This window comes from Cydia pomonella, chromosome 19 (genome assembly GCF_033807575.1).
Source record: "Cydia pomonella isolate Wapato2018A chromosome 19, ilCydPomo1, whole genome shotgun sequence".
Classification (NCBI taxonomy): domain Eukaryota; kingdom Metazoa; phylum Arthropoda; class Insecta; order Lepidoptera; family Tortricidae; genus Cydia; species Cydia pomonella.
In genome coordinates this window covers 4,260,742-4,281,580 of record NC_084721.1, presented here as the reverse complement: position 1 = coordinate 4,281,580, position 20,839 = coordinate 4,260,742, and the positions used below count along the sequence as shown (strand labels likewise).

At 36.7% G+C, this 20,839-nt stretch overlaps 1 protein-coding gene across 1 annotated transcript; it reads right to left on the bottom strand.

The window, feature by feature from the left end:
- Positions 1 to 7,164: 7,164 nt before the first annotated feature.
- LOC133528206 (serine/threonine-protein phosphatase 6 regulatory ankyrin repeat subunit A-like) lies at positions 7,165 to 12,614 on the bottom strand. The gene is made up of 2 exons (XM_061865474.1): positions 11,232 to 12,614; positions 7,165 to 8,540 (listed from the first exon to the last, which is right to left on the bottom strand). The coding sequence occupies exons 1-2, from the start codon at positions 11,457 to 11,459 to the stop codon at positions 8,238 to 8,240; spliced, it is 531 nt and encodes a 176-aa protein (XP_061721458.1). The 5' UTR covers positions 11,460 to 12,614; the 3' UTR covers positions 7,165 to 8,237.
- Between the last annotated feature and the right edge of the window lie 8,225 nt (positions 12,615 to 20,839).

Below are 20,839 nucleotides of genomic sequence, written 5' to 3'. Positions count from 1 at the left end.
CATAAAACGGTTAAAAAAGGGTAGAAAGATTGAATCCATTAAAGATGTTTTGAAACCCCCTAGAAAGGCATAATATAAGATTACAAAAAAAGTTATTTCAACGTTCTTGTAAACTCACAATTCATTTAGTGGTACAAGTATTCTTTTAATTCATACCCTAAGTTGGTGAAAAAGGGTTGAAAGTTTCAATCGGGAACGAAATTTTTTGTAAATTTATAGTGAATGGAAATGTGAACTAGAAATGTCGTAAAAAACATAATAATAGAAAACAAGAAAATAATTATTTCAGCGTTTTTTCCAAATTTATTCCTCCAGGGAGTTAAAATGGGTTGAAAGTTAGTATTAATCACCGAAGTTGGTGAAAAAAGGTAGTTTGCTTGGGGAGCGAAAATTGTGTAATTAGTGGACTTGAAAATCTAGTAACGGAGTTGAGAGTAATTATATTAAATTTGGAAACCAGGACAAGACACGTGAAAACCCCGGATTTTAGAGTCCAGAAGCCGGACATGTCAACAGGATTTTTTAACAGGTTGTGCGTGTGTCGCGGGCGGCCTAAGGCTTTAAATTTTTAAACCCGGACTACAAATGAAGTCCTCCCCGGACGCTCCCTGGACGCATTCTAAACTAGGACAAATCCGGGGAAGCCCGGACGGATGGCAACCCTACAGTCAAAGGCAGACTTTAGTAAACAAGGCTTTGACGACCTGTCTGGCCTAGTTGGTAGTGACCCTGCCTATGAAGGCGATGGTCCCGGGTTCAAATCCTGGTAAAGACATACCCACAACTCAAGCCTTATTTAGCTTAATATGAGACTTAGTCAATTTATGTAATAATGTCCTATTAAAAAAGAAAAAAAAGATTAAAATTAGACTAAGGCCAAAGTCAGTTGCAAGTGAAAGGAAGAGAAAGGTCAGCCGTGCCGTCGGACATCCGTTGAGAAGCCTGCATCGGAACTGACCTTCAACTGCGCCGGCATTAGTCTAGGGCAAGAAGCCGGAAGGTATTATGCCAGCGTGAGTGTACATAGCCTGGCAACTGCTGCAATTATTTATTTAGACCCGTATCGTGTCTAAAATCTGAATACGACAAATGTAACCCACAATCGTGTGCCAGGTAAACGGGTGGCATCTTTCATGTCACCCACATGTGATTACTTACCTACACATGTGCAAGGGCGGATCCACCGTTGTGGGCACGATGGGCATGCCCACAACCCTAATAGGGTGCCCTATTGATTCGCCGAGTAAAATTACGCTGTTTTGTTTCGCAGACGCTTTGGCAGAGGACTGTTTGGCAGAATTTTAGTACGCAGAGTAGTCAGTTGGCAACTTGGCATAACATTGATAAGCAGATTTACTTTAGAGTAATCGTTTGGTAACCGTCACAATTACCGGAGAAACCCTTGGTCGAACGAAACACGATAGGTAGAGTGATTTTTTGTATTAATTAGAAATTCGAGCATGTTAATATCAGCTGACCCCTACTTATTAACAAAAATAATAATCATTTACTAACAATACAGAGGCATTTATTTTTAGCTTAAGGAGTCTTAGAAATCTTAAACATTAACAAATATTAGTACAATTTCCAAAAATAATGCCAGCTTTTAATTTTTAGGCGTAGGAGTTTTTTAGCGTAGTTATCTATCTAAACAGGGCTCCGTGAACTGCAATAAATCGCTTGCCATTTCCCATATTTTACCTTATACGCCGATAATATAATTATGTATGTAGTATATGTACCTATGTACCGCAATTGCTAAATTATTAACTAAACCGGTATAATTTAACTGTCACTTTATTCAAAATTAAATGTAAAAAAAACGTTAGTTGGGTAAAAGTTGTTTAAACGGATAGATTACACTGCCAAATGAAATTAATGGATTACCAAGTTTTGTGCTAAGAAAGAAAAAAACACCAACCAAAAGACTTACCAAAAGTTTTTGGATTGATTCTCATTTGCCAAACAATTTATCGCAAAATTCGCAAAAACATTATGCCAAAAAATCATTTCTCAACTCAACAAATAGCATAAAAATGTTCTGCATTAGAACTTTTTGCAAAAAAATGTTCTGGGGGCACTACGCCAAGATGCGCAAAACGAAGCGCAAGGGCACTACCTACCTTTTCTCGAAGTGCTTCGTCATTTCTTTGAACCCTCATAAATTGGGTTTGGATTTTTTTTCTATACCACGTCGGTGGCAAACAAGCGTACGGCCTGCCTGATGGTAAGCAGTCACCGTAGCCGGATGGACGCCTACAACACCAGAGATATTACATGCGCTTTGCCGACCCTTTAAAAACCTGTACGCTCCTTTTTTGAAGAACCAGATAGAAAACATTCTTGGGATATAATGTATGTATGTATGTATGTATGTATGTATGTAATGTCAGTAGTGGACTTATTAAGCATAAAAAAAATCGATTGGCATAGCTCTTATACTTAAGATTTTATTCGTATCTAAAAAACAATTTCGTCACTGACTCACTCACTCACTCACTGATGATCATCAAAACCCTTAGGGTCCTTCCTGAAGTCTTAGGAAGCTGAAATTTGGTACATAAAAAAATTTGAATTTTTAGCGCCTAAGGGGCTGAAAAGGGGAGTGCAATTTTGAATGGTGTAGATTGTTTTTGTTATTGGAAAGAATATAAAATAATTTGCGTAAGGGGGGAAAAAGGGGTTGAAGTCTGTATGAGGAATCGGTAAAAAGCAGAGTGTATACAAGATGCCCCCAGATCATCTAAATTTTTAATAGTAAATCACTCCCAACCCTTTAAGTTAGGGTATGGAAGATTGTCATAAGTAAGTTACAAAAATATTTTCATGTAAGGTTTATTATGTATTTATTTATATTTATTGAGAAGTTCTACAGCGTTTACAATAAATAATAGACAAAAAACCTGAGTACTTATAAGCATAGCCAATAACACGGAGTTCCCTGGAACTTACACAAAATAAAGTATCATCTGGGGGTAGACTTGTGACTTGTACTGTACAAGAATTATAAATATAAATTAAATTGTAGATCTTTAAGATACATAGAAAAAGAGAATAAGAAAAGAAAAATAGTACCTAACTAAAACCTGGGAAAATTCCTAAATGAAAATTCGATTCCTAAATATAATTTTGCGAGTATCACTCTAAGAACAAATTCAATTTCCTACTTTCCTATTTTATTGGCCAAGACGAAACCATAAGGCTTACGCTGTCAAAAAGAAGGTTGGAGGGGGGGTCTCAGTTGGTCTTTGTGGGGGTTGCAGATCTAACCAAACCTGCTTTTCTGGCAACAGTTTGCCTGGTCGCAGTTCTAACTTAACCCACTTTTCTGACAACGGTTTGTCTTTCTGGGGGTTGCAGTTCTAACCTAACCTGCTTTTCTAGCAAGAGTTCGTTATTACCAGGGTCGCAGTTCGAACCTAACCTAGCTCGCTTTTTTGGCAACAATTCATTTTTATGTTGTAGTAAAAAATAAATAAAAATAGACTAAACATTACTATGGATAAAACATCGTTTATAAAGTAACATGACAAACTAAAAATTGTTAAACATTTTTAAACCAAGTGAAAATTTTTGGTTTAATGAATGTTGTTGAATTATTGTTAGGGAAATAGTAATTTATTAAATCCAAATCTGGCAAATAAGTATATAGGATTTTTTTTATTGATGAAATGATTTGTTGGGAAATGAAATTTGGTTAAATTATTTTTGGTAAAATAGCAAATATCCCGCAATTCTTCCAATTTTGTTCTGTTAATTTACACAAAATCGAATTGAACGGTATGTGAACCCAGGCTCTACCAAACGTTTGTCGACTAAAAGTTACATCTAGGTACGAATAAATCCCTCTGCCAAACGATTTTCGGCGAAACGTTGTCTGCGAATCGATAATCCCTTAAAGACTTGTGATGTAACACTTTCACGGTATATTGAGATCGATAAGCCTAGCGGTAAGAGCGTGCGACTTGCAATCCGGAGGTCGCGGGTTCAAACCCCGGCTCGTACCAATGAGTTTTTCGGAACTTATGTACGAAATATCATTCGATATTTACCAGTCGCTTTTCGGTGAAGGAAAACATCGTGAGGAAACCGGACTAATCCCAACAAGGCCTAGTTTACCCTCTGGGTTGGAAGGTCAGATGGCAGCCGCTTTCGTAAAAACTAGTGTCTACGCCAAATCTTGGGATTAGTTGTCAAGCGGACCCCAGGCTATGAGCCGTGGCAAAATGCCGGGACAACACGAGGAAGAAGAAGATAGGATGATGATCGTTCATGAGTCATGATTGTTCATGAGCGAGTTCATACTCCGACTCGCACTTGGCCGATTTTTGGGTGGCTGTGACCACAACCTTTTTTGAGGGCTGGATCCGCGCCTGCACATGTGATACATGGTCCTCGGTTTCTTTTACACTTGCTTTTACTAAAGTTGCAAGGGAATATTGTACATTCCGATTTATTTGTAATCGCAAGTGTCGTATTTGGCTGTAAAGATTTAAATTAAATTTCATTTCAGGGGTTTACGGTGTTTACTAAAAAAATAGTATATTATTCTAATAACCAAGTCGGATCAGGTCACCTACGGCCATTTCCTCAAACGACCACCGTCCAAATTCCTTGTTCGTTCATTTCCTAGTTCCGCTAATGACCGCTGATGAAAATTCTAGTTTATCCATTTCTCCGAATGACCAATGAGTTATGTGTTTGTTCTGGCATTTCTTCAAATGACCACATTATTAATTCCTAGTTCGGCCATTTCCCCGGGTGACCACAGTATTATTAAATCCACTAAGTTATTTATCAATTATTAGAACCTAAAAATGTTGTGTCATGTGGTCATGTCATAACTCAACTCAAAATATCAAATTTTCTGAATCCGTGAAAAAGTATCAGCCTACAACTTTTCAGTTTCTTCTGTAATCAATAGTTCACGTCACGCCAGAAAACGGTCACCGCACCGGGTAACCGTTTCTAAACTATCGATTGTTCCGCGTGAACTAATGACTCGAACGAACACCACACGAAAACTACCGACAATGTTGATATCGATACAAAGAAACTATGGATAGTGTCCCTCGTTGTATGCCAGGGAGGTGGCACTTGAATAAAACACTTATTAAGTAAGTATATACTTAATTCACTTTAAGTAAGTAAACTTCTAGAACTTCATCTGCTTAAGACCATAGGGAACGACCGCTTTTCCATACAAACGTTGTCCTCATTTTCCTCTCTGGACATTCAGGGTGTAAAAAAAATACTGGGGATCCGTTTAAGGGCATATTCGGTATCGTGTTCTGATTAAGAAACAGCATAAGAAAAAAAAAATACGCGAAAAAAATAATTTTTATTCTATGGGGCAGGTTGTCCAAGTCGGCTGACCCTTCATAAAAAGGCCAAAAAAAATTCGCGTCAAAAAATTTTACCTTCTACTTTTTCTTATCAGAACACAATACCGAGTATGCCATTAAACGGATCGCCACTATTTTTGTTACACCCTGTATATTAACTTTATGAAAAATATTTATACCTACACAGTTTATTAGATAGATAGATAGAACATTTATTGATAAAATTTAAAAAAAATTACATGTCATTTTTGATAGTTTCTATATTGTGTGTGAACCATTATACCTAGTTGTGGGTTGTGTCCCTCGGTTTGGCCTTTTTCGATTACTTAATAGCAAAAAACACATTCCGTACTATTTTTTAGTTGTATTGTATGCCTATGATTTTTTAAAAGCTCCTAACTCTTATTATAATAATAAAAAAAAAAAAACAAACAAAGGAAGCGGCATAGGCGGCGGCGGTTAACAAAAATCAAATTACGTAGAGTCTGTGCGGAAAGAGAAGAGTCGTCTTCTCTTGCCGCACAGACTCTAAAAATTGTTATTATTTAACTGTTTAATTGTAATTTGATTGCTCTAATTTCCAAATTTTGATTATGATTATGTAATTGTAATGAACTGACATTTTTTACTGTGTGTAAGTGTTTTATTTTAATGTATAATATGTATTCATTTATTTATCCATTGCTAACATCTATTATTTCTTCGTGTTTGTTTCTTAATATATTAATGTCTTAGATATAATATAAATAACCAGGGGTCGGACAAAAAGTGTGGATGACGTAAAAATTACGTACTTAATCTTGCACACAGGATGATGTTTGAGTTTGTATTTAAACTTCCGTGTGACATGTAGTAACAAAGTAGTATTAATGAAGTAACAAAATAATCGTAAATAAATCCATGGAATTAATAATACAGGTGGTAGGGTGATGTAGTGAATAAAATGAATTTCACGAAACTTGTTACCATAAGGTATAATTATTTGAAATTAGTTAGAACAAGTCTGTGGGATCCTCAGATAAATAGGTTTAATAGTCAAAAGTGGGAACAGTAGGTAAGATTAGCAGTATACGTGTTTGTCACGTACCTCCAAAAACGGAAAATTGCCACAATATTCGAGTAAAGATGACATTTTAGAGCGTTTTCTTATATATTAGTAAATATAAATTTTAGCTGAATATAATTGTGAGGATACAATAGCTAAACAATAACGTAGTCAATTTATTGTTCAGTCAGCGTCAAATACTTCGTAGCAGTCAAAGTGGCCAAATAGTTCGGTACACCATATATTTAGTATGGTGTACCGAACTATTTGGCCACTTTGACTGCTACGAAGTATTTGACGCTGACTGTTCATCTGATTGACAATGTGTCAGTCAAAAACGTACTTACTCATTTCAAGTGGTGATATCGTTTAATAAAGAGGTCAATAAAGAGATTGATAAATGATACGTGATAATTGTTTATGAAAATCAAAAATACTATTTGAAATCATCCTATAAGTGGTTTGACGTCATTCGCACTTTTTGTCCGACCCCTGTAAATAACGTATATGTAAAACTCTCATGTAAACGTTTCGGTGTTGCACTGTATGTCTATGTAGAAATAAATAAATGAAATGAAATGAAAATATTGTCAATAAAGTTAATATCCAGAGAGAAAAACGGGGCCTACGTTTGTTTGGAGAAGCGGTCACGTGACTTGGCTTTAGGTAAGATTTGATTTGAGATTAAAATTATTGTTAGGTGCGTTGTAATAACATTAACAAACCATACTAACTTTAAGTTTCTCGCTATCCTAGAGATACAGATACTTGTAATCTATAGCTTGTTTATGCAGAAAATGAAGGCAAGAGCAAGTAGTGAAAAACATTGCATACCAAGTGTTTTTTAAGTAAGTAATAATTATATGCTAGTAATCTAAGGTGTGAATTAAACGTGAAGAAAACGGTACTGAACTCAATTCAATTGATAGCACAATACAATCAACAACTGTGATTGACGCATATACAACCAAGCGGGTTACGATCGTAACTAATTGGTCGCGTGCAAGCTCGCAGTACGAGCGAAGATAGTGAGCCGCGCCCACCGAGTGACACCGGCCAGATAACGACTCACTCAGACATTATCGCTCTAAGCCTCTGTAACCATGCATAACGGCCGTAACAGCCATTGGAAAACTCATTCCATTGTTAACCGTGTTTTAGTGCAATACATTCCAAATTCAAACTGGTTTTTCAATGGCTGTTGCAGTTGTTATGCTTGGTGAGGCAGATTATAGTTCTATATGGCTCGAGGTAATGTAGGACTTGTAGGAGCCACATAAGTATTTCAGGACAAGAGTTGAACACATAGGTACCTACTAACAATGGAGGAAAGGAGTGAACTTATACTATTTCTTGAGGTTTCTTTTAGAGTTTTGTTTACAGGTTGCTTATGCTTAGTTAACTCCTAGACTAAATGTTGTCGGAGAAAAATGGGAACTGAGTTGTGATTTCTTAAAATGATCACCTTCACGGTAGTCTTGAACTCTATGTCTTGGGTTCTACGTGTCCAGCAAATGACGCTCATTAGCCCTTGTAGTATATGCTCGAGTCATCGGCGTTTTGGTGCCCAATCATTAACCACAATAAGGTGTAGCGATGTAAGTTTGATCATGTTGAGCGTATCATCGGTAGGCACCATGAAGGTGTACCTTACCACTCGGAACAGCCAAATGACCGAGAGTAGAGGGAGTAATACAATAATTAGAGAGTCAACGACTTCCAAATTTGCTAGGGTCAGATTCAACGATTCAATTGAGACGAGAGTCAACGACTTCCAAATGAGAGTGAAGATTCGAAGCTAAGTAACGTAACAGTAAAATTAGAAGAAAACCAGCACAGAACCGCCATCATAAGATCAAAGTTTCCTTACCAGTAGCCCAATGAACAACAGTGTGATGCTCATCATCCCTCGCATTTACATCAGCGCCGGCCGCCAGCAACGTCTGCACGAGCGGTACATTCCCATGCACCACCGCCAGATGCAGCGGCGTCAGGCCGTCGGCGTCTCTTGCGTCAGCCAGGGCTGGGGCGGCCATGAGCACGCGGTCGGCGCACGCGGCGCGCGCCGCCTGGCTCGCGCCAGCGCCGCTCGATGCGCAGTAATGCAGCGCGCAGCGGAGCCCGCGGTCACGGACGCGGACTGATGCGGCCTGGACATATCAATAATATTCCATCAAATTCCATAATGTAAAATATATTTTTTATAAGTAATAATCTCTCTATTTGCACACTAGGTTACATTTATAATGTGTACAAGAAATAAGTAGGTAGCGTTTTTGAAAAATTTAGTTAAAAAGGGGATGAAAGTTTGTATGGGGTTCGAGTTTTACTTTAAGCTAGAAACTTGACACTTTGTTACAAAGTTTTTTATTAAAATAAAAGAAAACTATTTTCAGTGTTTTTGTAAATTCATCCCCTAAGGTGGTGAAAAAGGGGTTGAAAGTTTGTATGGAGGTCAAAATTTATTTCGAGTGCGGAACTTGAGTCTTTGTATAAAGGCATAATAATAAAATAAAAGAAAAGTAATTTCAGCGTTTTCATAAATTCATCCCATAAAACGGTTAAAAAAGGGTAGAAAGATTGAATCCATTAAAGATGTTTTGAAACCCCCTAGAAAGGCATAATATAAGATTACAAAAAAAGTTATTTCAACGTTCTTGTAAACTCACAATTCATTTAGTGGTACAAGTATTCTTTTAATTCATACCCTAAGTTGGTGAAAAAGGGTTGAAAGTTTCAATCGGGAACGAAATTTTTTGTAAATTTATAGTGAATGGAAATGTGAACTAGAAATGTCGTAAAAAACATAATAATAGAAAACAAGAAAATAATTATTTCAGCGTTTTTTCCAAATTTATTCCTCCAGGGAGTTAAAATGGGTTGAAAGTTAGTATTAATCACCGAAGTTGGTGAAAAAAGGTAGTTTGCTTGGGGAGCGAAAATTGTGTAATTAGTGGACTTGAAAATCTAGTAACGGAGTTGAGAGTAATTATATTCCGAACAATTTTTTTCAGCTAGGGGCTTGAAACTTCGTAATTTGTGACAGACAAATCTCATGCGTCTGCTATCTTTTGCTGCATAATGTTCTATGCTCATGTAGAATATATATATATATATATATATATTAACCACCAACATACAATTCCAGGCGTATTCGCAAAAGTATGCGAAACTTACTTTCTATACATCTCATTCGCAGTAATATGCGAGTACGAGCGAGATGCATAGACAGTAAGTTACGCACACGCTAGCGAATATGTCAATGTCAAACTGGTGGTAGTAGTACAGGAACCTAGACTACTACTAGAACGGTAGCTATGTACTTGTTTGATAGAGTCAACGACGTCCAGTAGGTAAATGTAAAATCAAAATCGACGCTTTTTCCTGACTGACCTTAAGTAATAGGTAAGGTAGAAGTTCTAGTGCTCGACGCTGCACTAGTACTCGACTTGGGCACTTTATGTCAAAGTGACAAGGATTAAGTTCGAATACAGAAAAATCTTCGTTGTTCAAATTTAACCTATATTTCCATGAAATAAAGTGCCCATGTCGGTGACTAGTGCAGCATCGAGCACTAGTACTTCTACCTTATAGTTGCCTATAAGTACTTACTATATTAGAGGGGCGAATGGACATGGAGGGCTCTATGTAGGATTTGTACGTGATCATGCATGACACAGTGCCCGCGGTCGATCATAGGCGTAGCATAAGTATGTAGACTATTTAGTGTTTAAAATGGATTCTAAGTACTACCTACCTACCTATATAATGTACCTAATTACATGATGTACATTATTTGTTTCCTCTAAAAGGAAGCCAGACTCTAAAGTGTCTCTAGTTGATGTTCCTAACAAGTGCTCTACCTTTCTAATGAAATGCCCGCGCTTTAAAGCTACTAAACTCAAAATGTAAACAAGTTGACGTGGCGAAATCGTATAAGTAATATACGTAATAAATTATTCGTGAATCGCCCTCATAGACAATAGTTCCCCAGCTATTGTGTAGCCGATGCCTCCTATTGATTGAACTGCGGCCACGTTACCGTGCTACCGACGTCGGTGCATTTCCTTGCCTAACCTTCCCATGCCTATTATCTGATATGTGATAGAGTTGTCGTAACTTTTCAGGGCCGAAGCTTTCGCTTGTGTTGTGTATTTTTGGCGGGATTTATAACTATGAAATATTTTGTCAACGTATAGTTCTAAATGTACCTACTTGATAAGAATTGTGTCGCCTTGCTCGGAGAGTTTCCTTAGTCCATACTTTCACAAATCACGAACCTATGAGTCACGATCTACTAACGAGAAACAGTGAATGCGAACAATTATGGCAGTTACAATACAACCCACCCCTTATTTTTCGTAGGTATTAGCTGCAAGCACCACGTGAGCTTAGCGTTATTCGGTAGTTAGCGAAACAAGTGTGTAAATATTTACTGAACATCACATTGCAAGTCCTGTAATTTAATTGTTTACAGAGCACCTCGCGTAAGGCGCACCAGTATATGTGTGGTCTCCGATTAGACATACTTCTAATGGATTTCTAGGTCAAATTATGTTAGAAACAAGAACACAGTCGGGGCTAAATGTGTTTGAGAATATGGTAGTAGCAGCGGTGCATGTGTCGGCAGGCGGAGACGACTCGCGAGCATCGCGTGTCTGCCGCGCCGCACAAACTCAAGCTTTTCTCATTTCATATTCCCACACCTTCCATAACACTACTGTTAATGATTTAAGTGAGGCTTTCAGGCAACTTTTATCGTGCTAATCACGAAATTATGCTAAAAGCTTTATGTTGTGATGATACTGATGATGTTATTGTTTCTATCGTGCCGGACTCACGTCTTTGTTGATAGCGTCGACGACTGCCTTGTAGTCGGCCTGCTGGCAGGCGTACATGAGAGGCGTGCAGCCCTGCGGCAGGGGAGCGCTCACATCCTCGCCCTTTGGGCCCTCCACCTTCTCCCGCTTGATCTTAGAGCTTTTGTCGAGCAGGTCCCCCTTGCGACGGCCCTTGGGCTTCTTGAGAATGCTCGGGATGTCCCGGGCGCTGGCGCCGCGCTTGTCCATAACAGAGGAGAGGTTAGACCGGCGTGCGGGCCATGTGTGGAGGTGGCGGGCCGCGAGCGAGCGCGGAGGGCGCGCGGCTCCGACTGGCCCGCGAGGTTCAGACTGCCCGCTCGGACGCTACCTGGGCGGGCGGCGCGCCACGCAACCCCACCGCCGCCGTCGCCTAATATAAGTATTTAACTCTTTGCACAAAAGCAGGTCACTGCTATATTTCGTTACAATACTTAAGTGGTGGATGCTAATCGAAAACAGATTACTTCCTGAGTAATCCAGAACCCTAAGAATCTACAGTTAAATGTTTAACCGAAATACACTTTATTCCTTAATGAAATATAGCATTATTAAGTGTCTGAATTCGTCAAAATGCGCAGCAATATTTTAACTAAAACCCCTGGTTATTTACATATTTGAATAGGTATTTCACGCAAGTTTTGTTCACGATGACTCGTAATTCCGAAGTACCAACAAGTATGTATATTATTATTTATCGCAGACGTTGCGTGTACAGTCATTAGTCACTCGACATGGCCGTAACGCGGGTCCATCATGAAATGCCAAATACCTCACCTTATTGTTTCTCCACTTAAAACTTGGGGAGTTTCGAGGTCAAGTTTATTGGGATATAGTTGTATGTTTATAGTGTAGTTCGGAAAGTTAGGTCTGAAGTCTAAGGCGTTGTGATTTTGTGAACTGCCTCGCGAGTCCCGCGACGCAGCACGCCATCGTGTCGATGGTATCGCTGTAACATAATTTACATCGCGGTAGAGATTATTTTGCGGAAGATAACGTTTTAAGATATAAATAAATTAAAATATATTTTTTAAGTTTTAATTTTTTTTTTCGTAGATTTTAGAAGGGACACTGTTCTTAATAAATAAAATGTAGTTATTATTCAGAAATCAAGTACTTAACCGGCTTTGCGAGATGGGCACCTTGCCAAGAGGCCAGGGTTGGTTTTAGGTACCTATTTATATTTTTTATAAATAGCCATAATTTTGTTTTATTCAATCTTCATCAGCTTCTATATTTATCATATTTTCAATAAAGAATTATTTTATGCCCTAGTCCAAGTTTATGCCCCTATGTAACCGGCGGCTTTTGTCATGTTGTGGGGCCTAACGGACTTGGGCATATTAATAGTAAAACTGGCAGTAAATACTAAACTACTTACTTGTAAAATTGTACATCAAACTTCTTGCTAGGTTAAATTCAAAAAAAAAAAGTATTTCAGCCTTTACCTAAATAGCCACCATATAATCATCAATATCATCATACTTATATAATATGTATAATACTCATATTTGTAGGTACCTATATTTTGTTCAACCTCCATCCCGTAACGTAGTCACCTCATAATCATTTATTAGGTATTTAGCTAAACATTTTGCTAAACTTGAAAGAGAATTCATTTTCATGAATTCCTGAATCGATCTCTTTCATTTAAAATTAGATAACCTACTCAAGTAAATTTTCTTTCCTGTTTCAAATATTATAAGTATCACAATATGGGAGCCACAAATAGGTAAGTAGAGTTATTCGATACCTATTTCACTGGTATAAATTAAATACATAAAGTCGGATGTGCCAATTTCTCTGAAGCTGGCTGTAATACATTTCGAAGAGTACAATAAATTTAGGCTCCATTCCATTCTCGCTTGTCCATTAGGCAAACTGAAATATCACCGAGGTTATATATCTATAGATAGGTTATACATAGGGAGCACAAAAATACTTCCATACTTAATTCTATAACTACGAGGAAATCTGTTATTTTTGATTATTACTTTCGCATTATATTCATCTGTGTCATATTCGTTGTTAAACATAAGCTTGTCTCTTTCAGTGAGCAGGAGCTCGTTAGCATGTGCACATTTCTCGGTAGCCCAGGTACGACTAAAGGCAACTTGTACAATTTGTCACAAGGTAAGCACTTCTATTTTGGAACGATTTTAACCTATCTTGAGTTATAAATCATTGCTAATTACCATGACCTTTTTCGTATATTTTTAAGTCATGGCAATTAAACCTGTGAATGCCCGATGGACACTAGAGAGTAGGTGTATCTCCACTTAAACATTGAAAAGGAGAAGATGTATTTTTCTTTCATCAATTTCATGAAAGCTGGATTTTATCCACAAAACTGGCAAAGTAAAATGATGCAGATTTTGAATTAATTCCTTAATTCTTATGTTTTTTTTTTAATATACTACGTCGGTAGCAAACAAGCATACGGCCCGCCTGATGGTAAGCAGTTTCCGTAGCCTATGTACGCCAGAGGAGTTACATGCGCGTTGCCGACCCTAAACCCCCCTCCCCCTCGTTGAGCTCTGGCAACCTTACTCACCGGCAGGAACACAACACTATGAGTAGGGCTAGGGTCTAGTGTTATTTAGCTGCGGTTTTCTGTAAGGTGAAGGTACTTCCCCAGTTGGGCTCTGCTCTAGATCTGGAATAACATCCGCTGTGCTGTGCCCTACCACACAAAACGAGATGACATTGACAATGCCCATACCTCTCTTTTGGACATAGTGTAAAGACGTACCCGGGTCCAATCAAATCAAATCAAATCGGGTCCGCGTCGTAAGCATGTTGGCTGATGGACTTAAGTTATGAAGTATTTTCCTCACGTTGATGTGGTAAAAAACTGTGTGTTTCACTCGGTAGCAAAGTTTGTGTAATCCTCGTGCCTTAGCCCTCGCAACGCTCAAGATTCAACTTGGAACCACTCGCTAGGTTCCTGGTTCTTTGCCCCCTTGTAAAACAAATAACTACCACTATTTTTTTTAAATCTAAGCTTAAGCTTAAGCTACATAACGTATAAGCTAATTATCAAAATATATCCATTTATGTATCCGTTTGAGTTTCTATCGCATCGTCTTTGCTATCGAAGCAAAGTGTTGCTGTTGCGTTGCAAAATTGTTACTGGACAGGACAAACTGACAAGCAAACGCAGTAATCGCTCTGACAACATTAGCCATACAATTCATGTACATAGCTATTAAGTCGATACACGCAGACACGCACTTAATCAGAAGTATCGGAACAAAGTCGGGGTGGAGTTTTACTCCGTTTTAACCGACTTCAAAAATAAGATGAGGTTCGCACCTTTTTTTTTTGAAACTTAAAATGTACCAGAAGGGCATAACTGGAATTCGTTTAGTCAGACTGTTTGACTAGACAGAAAATTAAATTAACCTTTAAATAATGGACTTCAAAAATAATAAAATAAAATATTATCCCCTTTATAAGCAACTGATATGATGGAAGTCGTTACCAAGCCAAACAGTTACAATACTGGCCAATAATACCTCCATGAAACAGCTTTATTTCTTTCTTTTCGAACCGCCCCAGGATTTGACATTCGGGTTGACAATGTTGACGCTTGAAAGATTCGGCTTGGCACCGAATTCCAACTTGCAAGCGCATATAAAATGGAAAGTAATGTAGTATGTTACTTAAGTTACGTAAGGTTAATTTTATATGATAATTGTGGAAAAATAAAAATGAAATACTTTTAATAAGCGAGAAGAGACAAACGGAACTTGTAAATTTATAAGCCTAAATTCTCATCTCGCTCCGTAGCGTAGTTATCTCTCTCTATCACTCTTCCATTTTAGTGCAACAGAGACAGTTGCGTTTCGTTCGCTACGGAACATTGGCAAGTTGTCTACGCACCTAGATAGAAATCGAGCACCAGCCAGCCACACCGACTGCACAAAAGACTTTGACGTGTATATTATTGTTCAGTAAAATATACACCAAGTCATAGTGTACATTAAATAAACCTGTGTTCGGTCCTTTAAGAGAGTAAATTTTATAGCCACCTTTGTTTATTTGATTCGTTAAAACGCGCACCACAAGTAACGGGACTCTATCAAGATCGTTTGGCAGTACGTAACAAAAAGGTATACCAATTCACACGCAAACGCCTTAAAAATCCAAAACAACTTTGTATATTTTCGTTACAGCCAGATGTGCGACCCACTGCCCCCGATAGCCGAAGGGCTGTTCGTGCCTTAATTAACATTAAGTATAAGTTTTTGTAATAGTGTTTAACCAAGGTATTTGATCTTTAAAAAAATAGGTAGGTAACTAGCCTGCTGTTTTAACTTACGCATGTGTTTTAAGTACTTTTAACTAAAAGGCGTAATTTTTTTTCTCCATTTCAATCAAGACACTCTTTTCGAAATCATTCGCTTGCTCGGCATTATATATGGCTGTATTTTTGAAATGAAATTTTTGCGTCACTTTTCTGGCCAGTTTTTTTCTTTAGATTTTGGGACAAATAATTATGACATAAGATATAACTTGAATGATACATAAGGCACCTGTTTTAAGTAAATAGTTTATAAGAAATAATTAATTAAAATAAATTAGATCAGGAATATGACGCCCGTAGCAGGAAAATTACCATCTTAGCAGGAAAATTATACCGTCTTTTCCATTAGTTTATAAGCAATTTGAAATAGAATTTGAATGGAATATAAGGCATCAGCTTAAGTTAATATTTTTTTATCATTAAGAGTTTAAAATAATTTGGGCCAGGAATATGACACTTATGGTAGGAAAATAACGCGTATATAAAATAGATTACATGTTTAATCTAATATAATACTTGTTAATAAATGCATGAAAGATGCGCTTAAACCTTCAGTTTATACTTGTTAGTACCATAAAAAGAATTGTTTTTGGCTGTTTATCATTTTCCTGGATATTTTTTATATTAAAACCAGGATAATGACGCCAGAGTGGTAACGACAATGACGGAGAACTTGTTTACGACTACGGTTCAACCATATGTATGTTACACATATATACTCAAAAATAAGAATAATACGAGCTCAGATCATAGAAAGTACTAGATGGCTGACGGAGGCGTGGCGCGTGTCGCCGCGACATGGCCACATCGTGGCCATACCGGCCCGCCGTAAGACAGTAGCAACTTAGCTGTCATTGAACAATGTGCGCGTCAATTTTATTGAAATGCCGAATTATAGCGCTATTTTGTGTCGAAATAGGAGTGCATCCAAAAACTATAAGGATCATGGAGTTACATAGTACATTTTTTTTCACGTATTAGTCAATAAAACCACACATTTTAAAAATAAATCCAGTGACATATGATTTTTCTGAGTCAGACCATGTTGTCATACAAACGCGTGGCAATTTGTCTATGCATTCTACATTGACGCTTTGGCATGGAAAACTATTTGTAGTGTCCTTAGCAACGGCGCAATGCATTAAACCGCTAACGATATTCACAGGGACATTATTGTTTCTTGGTACGACCGCCAACCGCTCCCTTCATTGACGCCGCGAAGTAGAGTGGTGCTCGTGCATATAATTGATCTTTGAGCGTTATCGATAAAAATGTTTGGATATGGTGTATACACACATTAAAAATAATTACTTTCATACGAATTTTTCAAGTAAAATTTTACAATTATTTTATATGCACCTAATGTTTAATTTAATACTTTTTAATTTGGATTAAAAATCGAAAAGGTAAGCCAAAAAATAAACTGATTTAATTAAGTACAATTGTACAAATGTTTTATTTCAGAAATAAAATAATAACAGTATTACATTTATGCTGGCCCCCACACTAGGCATAGCCTGTCCTGTGGTGGATAATAAGGTTTACAAGTTAAAAAAAAAACAATACTTCAATTGAAAATAATAATATACAATTATTTAGAGTAAACAATTGAAAAAGAAACGGTGGTGAATGGAATTTACAGAGGTACAGTTTACAGTGAGTCAAAAAAGAAATATGTTCATGATTGCATTTTTTTTCAGTTTCCCTAAAAATCCCAGTATTAACGAAAAATGGATAGATGCTACAAGAAGAGGGCCCTAACTGGTTTATGAGCGAGAAAAGTGTTATTTGTTCGGATCATTTTCAAGAAAAATGTTTCCAGTTACAGTTACAGATAGAATATAAATATGTTTAAAATAATAGTATATTGTATACTTAGTCGATCCAAAAGTTCTATCAGAAAGATTTTTACTGATAATTATGATTACTGTTTCCTTATTATTCGTACATATGATATAAAAGCTTATTTAATGGTGCATTATACTTACTATATAACATGCTGGAATTGCTTTCAATTGGTGACGAAATATGTAAATATAATAAACTGAAACTTTTTTTTTAATGAAGCGCTCGCGTCTAACGACAATCCCAAAGTAAACAATTTAAACAAACATTACATCAAATAATTACTGAAATTTAAACCAATTTGATTAGTTAAGCATAAACAAGCTTTCGCATCATGGTACATGTTTTTTTTTTTAATTAAAAGCTTTGTATTACATTTTATCAGTAAAAACCTTTGTGAGAGAACTTATGGCTCAACTAATATACCTTACACGTACCTTAAAATTCTTAGCTCGTAAATAAGGTCAAAAATTTAAAGGAATATAAATTAAGTCTATGGCAATTATTACTTAAAACAAATATGTCAAAACTCTAAGGTCATTTTCAGAACATGTAAAATATCGATAGCTCTATCGAATTGTCTTCACTCTAGTGCCGCCGCTCTAGGCTCCTACACCGCGCGGTTTGGCCAATCACAGCGCGTGAGTTGGTTGTCTGGCCACGCCTTTAATGATGTGGTGGGGGACAGTTGGAGACAGCGAGACTCGTTGAAATTATGCTTCGTTATAAATCTCCTTACTTCTTATATCTATGAATACGAGCCATTAAATAGTAAAATACTCTGATATAAAATCGTTCTAGTTACTTAAAACTCAATCCAGGAAATGACATTTTACGAGGACGAAAATATATAGCGCGAATGGCACATCTCGTAAACAGCTTAAAACTGATATATCTACTTCCATTTATTTTTCTGAATTAACACTACTAATGTACTTATGTCTGTAAAACTGGCGTTAGTAACTTTGCCTAATTAAATATTAACAAGTATTTGAGAGAAGACGTATTCAGATTATATGGATCACAAAGACATAATAATATGTATTTGTGTAATAATGTCCTATAATATTTATTTATTTTTATATATTTATAATGGCCAACCAGCGTTAAATAACACATTATTTGCACTAAATCATGCATGATTGTATATACGCGAAATTTAATTATCTGTCCAATGATGCATAGAACTTTAATGTAAGTTATACGGATAAGGAGTTATGCTGCTTGTTTTGGAGAAAACTGCAAGTGTGACACGTCTCACATACTGCAAACAGTAATACTAACTTTGGACATTTTTATTTCTATATGGTAATGTGTTATGTTAATTTACTATGCCTCGTATTTAAATGTGCTTTACTAATAAGAAAATAGTGTGAAGTATTTATTTTATCGGTTTAGTAATAACAGTCGTGTAGTGACACCTAAATAAAAGTCGCAGTTTGAAATGACATCTATTTCTATACATATAGGCTCTCACGGCTAATAACTTCGCCACTGTACGCCAAACAACATTTTTTTGGCAGTAGGTAATTCAAACCACAACTACCACAAGCTCCAAAACTTGCTAAGCCAGTTTCGCCTTCGTCGTTGAATTTTCCGATTTATCTATTCTTTATTAATTATTTATTCCTTATTTTCCGGTATGGGAATCCCATCTATAAGTTTAGATCGTAGTAGGTAATGGGCTAATAACGTGTTACTTGTGACTAATCTATAGTTGGAAGATCTATGACGACATTAGTTAAAATTACCCGGACAAAGTAACCTCGCTACGCTCGGGACGTTCTATTAATAGGCAGTAAGGAGACACCTACGCTTTGTACAGGATTCAATTAACACACTCGCCGCCATATGTATACCATTTTTCACCACATCAGTTGGTGACGGTTCCTTGATTGTTAAAAAACTGATGAGAAATTTGCATCTTATGCGCATGTGTCGCAAAGTAATCTAAAGCAAATTTTGAGTTGTTTACTTAGGCTGGTAGGACTGACTTTTAAATGATGATTTTGAATGATAAATATGTAATAACGTTCATTTGATTTGGTTTGATTTTATTTGATATTTTACAGCTAGTATTTTCTTTGCGTTGGTGTGGTGAAAAATGTTGTTTCTCTCGGCGGCAAAATTTGAAACCCTCACAACGCTCAAGATTCCACTTTTGAACACAAGATTTCACTTTCAATTATGAAATCTTTCGCTTGCTCGGGTATCAATATTAGTACGAGTGGTTGAACAACAACTTTGCCCCCACATTAAATTTTATTTTTTACAATCATGATATAATAAAGAGCTTTTTCAGTCGAGTAGGTACTGTGCTTAGGCAACATAGCTTTCTGAAGGTACGAGATTGAAAAGCCTGATTATATCACTGTTATATACAATAATTTTTCTACGAGTCATCTAACATAATACTTTTTTACTCTAAAACTTAAATAATTAATGAAAGTTGGTAGGTATCTCAGTAGACAAAAATGCAATACAAAAAACATAAACGGGCAACTATTGTCATTGTTTCCAGTTTAGTCTTTTCTGTGGGAGCGTGATGGCACGTGATTGGTCACATTTTTTTTGCAGTTGACTACAGCGTATCGAAATTAATATTATAGTTGAACTCCCAACTGGGAGCCCATACATGAAAAGTACGCAATTATAGTTGGTATACGAAATCTTATTTCAACCATTACAGTCGACGAGTAGAAAAATAATCATTCAATTCAATTCAATTAACTGTATAGAGTCCGTCTACGCTAACTTTGCAGCGACTTGAAAAAACTTGTAAAGCAAATGAGTGAAGGAGTCTCATTATAAATGTCATATATAATTTATTTATTTAAAAACTTTATTGCACAAAAGACAAACTTAATGTACAAAAGGCGAACTTAATGCCATGAGGCATTCTCTACCAGTCAACCTTAGGGCAAAGCAGAAAAGATTGTAGGCGGCGCGTTTAAAACTAAAAGAAATTGTTATTGAAAGAATTAGAGTCCTAATACACATAAATTAATTATAAACTACTTAAATACATAAAGACACATACATACATTACATAAATAAATAAATATATATATATACATATATATATACATAATATACATAACCGATTCGTGAGACTGATACTTAATTGATCTTTAAACTGCCAGCAAATAAATCACGCAAAGATTTTTTGAAAGCAAACTTGTTGGGAGCTTTTCTAATGTTAGGGGGAAGACCGTTCCAGAGACGTGCTGCCTGAATGGCGTAAGAGTTAGACATGAAGCTTGTTCTATGAGTGGGGATAGAAAGAGAGAGATTGCCAGTAGAGCGAAATTGACGGTCACGAGAAGCACCATAAAAGTGAAAGAAGTACTTAAGGTATTCAGGGGAGTGTGGATCATTGAGAATGGAATAGAGAGTGCAGAGCATACGAATATTACGCCGTTGACGAATAGGGAGT